A 7,500-nucleotide genomic window follows, 5' to 3' on the forward strand; every position below is an offset into this window, starting at 1 on the left:
ATTTTTTTTAAAATATATATTTTTTAATTTTAAAATATAAATATATATATATATTTTTTTTATATATATAAATTAAAAATATTTATATAATTTAATAATTTTTTTTTATATAAATAAATATATAATATTTTAAAAAATAATAATAAAAAAATTAATAAATAATAAAAATATATATATATAAAAAAATATTTTACAAAACAAACAATAAAAAAATACATAATAAAATATAAATATTAATTTAATATAATTTATAAATATTTTAAAATGTAACTAAAATAAAAAATCTTTAAAATAAAAAAAATAATTAAAATTTTTCAATATTTTCAAATTTTAAAAATTTTATAAAAAATATAAAATATCTTTTAAAAAAAACTTGTAAATAAATTAAAAATATTATAATTTAAAATAATATTAAAAAAAATTTTCATTGAAAAAAAAATAATTAAAATTAAAACATATAAAAAAACGTTAAACAAAATTAAAAATATATTAAAAAAAATAGTTATATATATTATATATATAGTTATATATGTATAGTTATATATATATAGTTATATATGTATAGTTATACATATATATAGTTATATATATATAGTTATATATATATAGTTATATATATATATATATGTATATATATATGTATATATATATATACATATACATATATATATATAGTTATATATATATATATATAACTATATATATATATATATATATAGTTAAATAGTTATATAGTTATATAGCCATATATATTTATATTTTAATTATATATATGTTTATTTATTTGTTTATGTATTTATCAATTCATTTTTATACAGACATTTATATATATATATATATATATATATATATATATATATATATATATATATACTTATACATATGCATACACATATGTACATATATATGTACATATGTATAAACACATATGTATATATATATATGATTGTAGTAGCGTAGCTCTCTGTGACTCTGAGAATGGAAGAGAGCTGCCAAACAGTACCAGATGTAATAGCTTACACTCAAAAAGTCCCATTCACATCAACAGAAATGGGAAAACAGCCTGGCATTCTCTTAAAACCTAACCTATTAACCCATTGGATCTGAGTGCCTTGCAGAATTTGCATGAACCAAAATCATGGCATTAGGCTTCCTTGAGTGGTGACACTCCTGTGTGTGGCTTGCAGGCCCATTTCATACAAACACTCACACATCATATTGAGACTCCTTGCTTCTTCTTTACAATTGCTTTCAGCCTTTTTTCTGCAGACACTCCTTTGCTAAAATGCCAATTTTTTAGGTCATTATTTGTCATTTGTTTTTGCTGTGCTATATATTATCTCCCCAGGTAGTTTACACTCTGAGCAATGACAGTAACAATAAGTAATTTTGAGCTAAGTGTATATTTTTTTTATTGTTCAAATTTTCCATTTTGCCTATAAGGTGGCTAGGAATAGATTCCTGTTTTTCCTGAAGATGGCCCTCTCCCAGGCCTGATTGTTGAATGATAAACTCCACCTTCATGAACCAGTGGATTATCCTGCTAGAGCTCACAAACAAATCCCTTCCTAAAGGCCCACCAAGAAATCTCAATCTCATTTCAAATGCTTTAATCATGATGAGATGTTCCCATCATCTGCCCCTTGGCCAAATTTTTTGATGATAGGACATCACCATTACCCAGATCCAATGGATTAATTAAGGTCAATAAGCAGCACAATGACTTAATTATGGAGAGGAGAATTGCCAAACCAACACTGAAAAACATACCCAGTGCATCTGAGCGGTCCCCATCCAGAACGATCCACAGGACATTTATGAGGGCTGGATTTTTCTCTTTATCCAAAGTTTTCATAAGCTGTATGAAGCGGCTCCTTGTGACTAATTTCCTGATTTGAAAAATAATACACATAAGGATGTCATCTATTCTAATCAACATTATACATACATCAATTTCAAGTAAAGTTCTAAGCAATCACTACTGTTATTACTCAAAGAAGAAGATATCCCATTGGAATAAAACTTTTTTCAGAATTAATGCATACCATGGAAAGTTATGATGTATCATGTAGGGAAATATTTACAAGTACTTAAACATTCTTAGATTTTTGAGGAATTAGTCCTACACTTACTTTTGGATTTGTACTTGTCATATACTTTTGAGTTCATTGTCTTACTGCACAGTAACCCCACAACATATAATCGAGAAAGAGTATTTTACAATCATAATATACTTACTTTGCTGAAACTTTTACTGAGAGGATGTCATATGCTTTACGTAGTTGTTGCCTCTTACTGAACACTGATTTTTTAACTTCATTCTGATGGAAAAAAAAGAAGAAGTTATGGAACTATCTGTCAACCCAAAATACAAAATATATAGAATGCCACAGTAAAACAATGATCCGTAATTATAAGTTATCAGCAACAATGAAACAAATATAATTCATAAAAATTCACTTTCTTATTCTACCTTTTTCTGTTATTCCAAATCCTGTGTAATTTGCTATGAACAACTTACACCCACAAAAAAAACTATTCTTCACACTTCACTAACTTCCTGAATGAATCAATGTAAGCAGGGTGGAATTTACAGATCATAAAATATAAGAACAGAGTGTAGGAGCTTCACACCTTGAGGTGTTTTCTGTAGTTATTGTAGATAACAGCAAGAATGATGTTCATATACACAAAAAAGCAGATTATCAAAAATGCAACAAAGAAAATAACGTAGTATGGAGATGCATCAAATGCTGGCATCCTGAAAAAATAGGAGAGAAAACAAATAATTAATGAAATGAAGCTTCTTACATACTTGAGATTTGTTGAAATATCTAAAATGTGGAAATATGCATGCTTGAGTAAATTATAGCTTATAGCTTTCAAAGATTATAAATATGTATATTTTTGTACATTAGCATTTGCTTAGTATTTATATCAAACATACTAGAAAATTGTCTACACTATGCCCACTCTCACTCTCACTCTCACTCCCATTCCCAATCCCACTCTCACTCTCACTCACTCCCACTCTCAAACATTCTAAAACCCACAGACCATTACTCAACTTACATGACATCCACTCTCACTCACACTCACACTCACACTCACACTCACACTCACACTCACACTCACACTCACACTCACACTCACACTCACACTCTCACTCTCACTCTCACTCTCACTCTCACTCTCACTCTCACTCACACTCACACTCACACTCCCATTCTCACACTCACACTCACACTCACACTCCCATTCTCACACTCACTCCCATTCTCATGCTCACTCCCATTCTCACGCTCACTCACTCTCACTTACTCCCACTTGTGAACATTCAAACTAAAACCATAGACCATTACTCAAACTAAAACCATAGACCATTACTCGACTTACATGACATCAGGGTTGTTTGCTGTGGTGACCAACACATACAGGTCAAAGATGCTGTCCCAGTAAGTGGCGAAGTAGGGTCTACCATCTACCCAAGAAAGGCCTCTGAGAAAGTTTGTACAAAACAAATGATTTTGGGTAACTGCACAATCATATGCATTGCTGCCAGCCATTCATACTGATCACTGTAGTCTTTGAAATGCTAAATATCAAGGAGTAAATTTGTACCCTCACTTGAACTCACATGAATTCCCAATTCCTTGAATTTTCAAGATTTTTTTTTTTTTTTAGTGCTATTAACATTCATAGTTTTGTTATTATCATTATTGTCATTATGATTATCATAAAGTTCCGAACAATAGATATAGCAAAAAAAATAAAAATTAAAGAATCTTTCAAAGAAAAGGGTAAACATGTCCTTGTGGAGCCATTTATGTAAACAATAAACTAAAACAACAGTGAACATGAAAGTTCATATATTACATCCCCAGCAGGAATGGGTTTTAAAAAAAGTTATCATACATCTATCTACATGATATTACACTCATTTGTTATTCTGAATTTGCATATGCACAATAGAGCAAAAGAAAAGATATCTGCATAGCCACATGTATTTACAGATATACACAAACATACATGCTGACATATACAGTATACCTAATATGTATTTGTTAACCCATTTGCCCTATGTGGCAAGAATACATGCCATGCCCACTGTAATACATGTTTATTTATTGTATTTATATATAGATGGCTCTACAAGTTCTTAAATCACCAAATAGCCAGTTATCAGAACGACCTATCTCACCTGTTTACTCTTTTCCTTCACTTTAGGAAAGGGTCTTTTGTATCATTTCATTGTCTAAAATATTTTAATGACAATTCAATAATCATAACATCAATAACAATAATAACAGTATCGATAACAATGGTATTAATAAGAAAAACACATTTTCCCGCCAATACAAGGAATGGGGAAATCAGGATCGGTAACTAGGGCCTCCTGATAGACTCCCTGCCATCTGAGCACATGTGGAGTCATCTGTATATAACAAAATTCACCAAAAACTACAGGGGACAGAACATAAATACGAGGCAAATGGGTTAAGAAATAAGTGAAGAATGTATAAAAAAAAAAATAAAAAAAATAAACAAAACATGATTATCCTGACCTATCACCAAACAGCTTGTAGGCCATTAGAGCAAATATGGCCAAACTGAAGAAGAACAGAACAAGAACATTGACTACATCTGGCAGAGTTCTTCGCATGTTCCGGAACGATCGCCTGATTTGCTTCATCTCTGGGAAATTCACAGCAAAGAGAGGTCTCAGGGGTCTTGACCACCTGAAATTCCATATTAACGAATTTGTAATAAAAATTACTTCATGTAATATGATCATAACAGCCTAATCATTTCAAAATGTTTCAAATTCAAATTTTTTTTATATTTTATTCAGATATACGAATCCAGGAAAAAATATTATTGAAAAAGAAAAAAAGGTCTCAATCATGCAATAGGAAAACAAGTCAAACTTATTTCTCATCAAAAATATCTTGCTTCTGATGAAAATTAATCAAATATGTCAGTTACACATGCAAATACAAGCTGAATATACTCACTTACCGTACTCCAAAGATGTCATTTTCTACTAGTCCAATATATATTACCATGTCTAAGAAAGTAAGCTGAAAAAGCGATTTATACTGTATTAAAACAATGGTAAGATATCACACAAAGAATCTGGTTAGTTCCAAGAGACATGATCTTTGTGCTTGTCATTCTTAAAATCAAACCATCAAGCATAAAGCATGTAAACTGTTCCTTTGTATTATGAAACTGCAAAAACAACTAAATTCTGAAGGCACCTGAAGCACAGCAAGTATAATTAGACTACTGAGAATTGTTAATTCACTAGTACCATAAACCAACAGCCACACACCATCATATTGTTATTATACCAAAATAACTTGCATAGAACAAAAGTGCATGCTGCATTCATGGGTGAGGGATCATTACTGTTTCCCCCTCCATTTTGTGTACATAAAAAAAATGAAGCAATCAAATAAGAATCAAATCATGGAATTTAGAATCCACAAGGATTCCTCCTTAGACAAGCCAAAACAAATCATATTTCATATTCTGCTCTGTTTGAAGAAGAGTCCTTATTGGATTTAAACTCTTATTTATCATTTTGTTCTTATTGTAGTTGCATTTCAGTTTATATTCAAGTACACCTTCTGAGTAATCTTTAATCAATAATCACACATCAAAGACTAAATGTCATCAACAAAATTTATACAATCCTGACTACTAGTGACTGAGCTGATAGACCAACCAGATTCTTCTGTTCACTGGTGAAAATATTCAAACCCATACAGGATCTAAGCAAAAGCATTAAAATGGTATAACTTTAAGAACTAATATAGAATTTATGCCCATCTCCAACACAATCCAATGTGCTCACACACCTCCAAGTAAATATGTATAGAAGGAAAGGTCAGATCTGCTTCAAAGACAGTCAGAGTAATGATATATACTAAAGTAACCAACCAGAAAACTATCCCAAAAAGTTACTCTTTCTTATCATGGCATAAAGGAAATCTTGTAGTACCATGCTTCTGCTACTGTGCATCCAATGATTCTAAAGGACCCAGCCAGCACAATGTCAAAAGACTTATGAGTCCTGAATTCTATATAAGTTTTTTTTTGAGTTACAAAACTTTCTTTAACCCAATGCCGTCGGGGAAAATGAACAAAAAATGGGGAAAATGCTGTGCCCATTTTCTATATTTTTTGTGAAATGTCTGCTCATAGATGGCTTTGCTAGTGCTTAGCCACAAAGGAGTCAATTAATAGACCTTGTGACCATACGTGATTTGAATTGGCGGGAAAAACGTGTTTTTTACTAGTGCTATGGATATCGATGGTGTTATTTTTATTATAAACATTGTAATTATTATAATGTTTTTTAATGTTAGTAACAGCAAAATAAGATAATGTAAAATATTTCGTAAATCAAAGAAAAGGGTGAACGGGCGAGACGGGCAGTACTCCTAACTGGCTCATTGGTGACTTAGTACAAGTATAGCCATCTATGTGTATAAACAATCAAACAAGTACTAACAGTGGGCAAAGCACGTGTATACCCGTCGTATCCGTCGGCAAGGGGTTAAAATGCCCCAAAACAATATACAAGTCCTTTAGACTACTGTAAATAATATTTTGCATCCTTCAAATAACAGACTTATTGCTCCAGTCAAAACTGGTAATAGCAAAAATAATGGTATCACCATGAATTAATTTCATTTCTGAACTGTAGTCACAATAATGCAGTCTTACAATATCAATTATCATCTAAAGTTCATTCCTTGACAGACAATTTCTAGAGGACATCCTAATCAAGATTAATAAATGGACTAGTAAAAGAAGCTTGCTCAAATGCTAAGCAATAGTCTCTGATCTTGACTCCACAAATGTCCATTAATCAGAGAATCTGTGACAGCATAAACACCAGGAAATAAACTTCTATGAGTTCCCAAATGCCATCATCTTAGTCAGCAGTTGATTCAAATTCAGTTAGAGGGGAATAAGGGGCTTTTATTTAACAATGAAAATCCAGAGTCATTAGTTCAGAAGTAGTAAACTAACTAAAAGAAACAATTATTAATGGATACAGGTCTTTCATATGAATTCCTTTCTTTTTCAATACACACTCAGCAGTAATTCTGTTGACGAAATCTTAATATACAAAGAGAAAGCGCCAGTCTGTTCCATATGATGCCTATTGAAGTGAGATTAATGGAGCCTTTTCACTCAGCAGACTGTAAAGATGTAATAACTTAAACATCCATATCTAGCATATCCCATCCCTCTTTTTGACATTTCTGAAGATCTTATTTCATCACACAACCAAGAATCCAACTTAAAATCCAGATCAGTGACAATGTGGAGTATTACCATCCCATTCCCTATCTTGACAATTTTGACTATCTAATTTCATTAACAAACCAAGAACCCAATTCTAGTTCCACAAAAATATATTTAAAGATCTATACTTTCTCACTTATGGTTTGGATTATAGCAGTGATAGTATGATGAGTAAGC

At 31.1% G+C, this 7,500-nt stretch overlaps 1 protein-coding gene across 2 annotated transcripts in view; it reads right to left on the reverse strand.

The window, feature by feature from the left end:
- LOC125027313 (two pore channel protein 1-like) overlaps positions 1-7,500 on the reverse strand; it is a 28,854-nt gene that overhangs the window by 12,242 nt on the left and 9,112 nt on the right. For both annotated transcript variants that reach the window (XM_047616314.1, XM_047616313.1), the window contains exons 7-12: positions 5,020-5,081; positions 4,566-4,739; positions 3,397-3,498; positions 2,635-2,761; positions 2,239-2,321; positions 1,771-1,889 (exon numbers count right to left, since the gene is read on the reverse strand). In XM_047616314.1, coding sequence (XP_047472270.1) covers positions 1,771-1,889; positions 2,239-2,321; positions 2,635-2,761; positions 3,397-3,498; positions 4,566-4,739; positions 5,020-5,081 — 667 coding nt within the window. The remainder of the gene's footprint in view (positions 1-1,770; positions 1,890-2,238; positions 2,322-2,634; positions 2,762-3,396; positions 3,499-4,565; positions 4,740-5,019; positions 5,082-7,500) is intronic.

This window comes from Penaeus chinensis, chromosome 7, assembly GCF_019202785.1.
Source record: "Penaeus chinensis breed Huanghai No. 1 chromosome 7, ASM1920278v2, whole genome shotgun sequence".
NCBI classification, from domain to species: domain Eukaryota; kingdom Metazoa; phylum Arthropoda; class Malacostraca; order Decapoda; family Penaeidae; genus Penaeus; species Penaeus chinensis.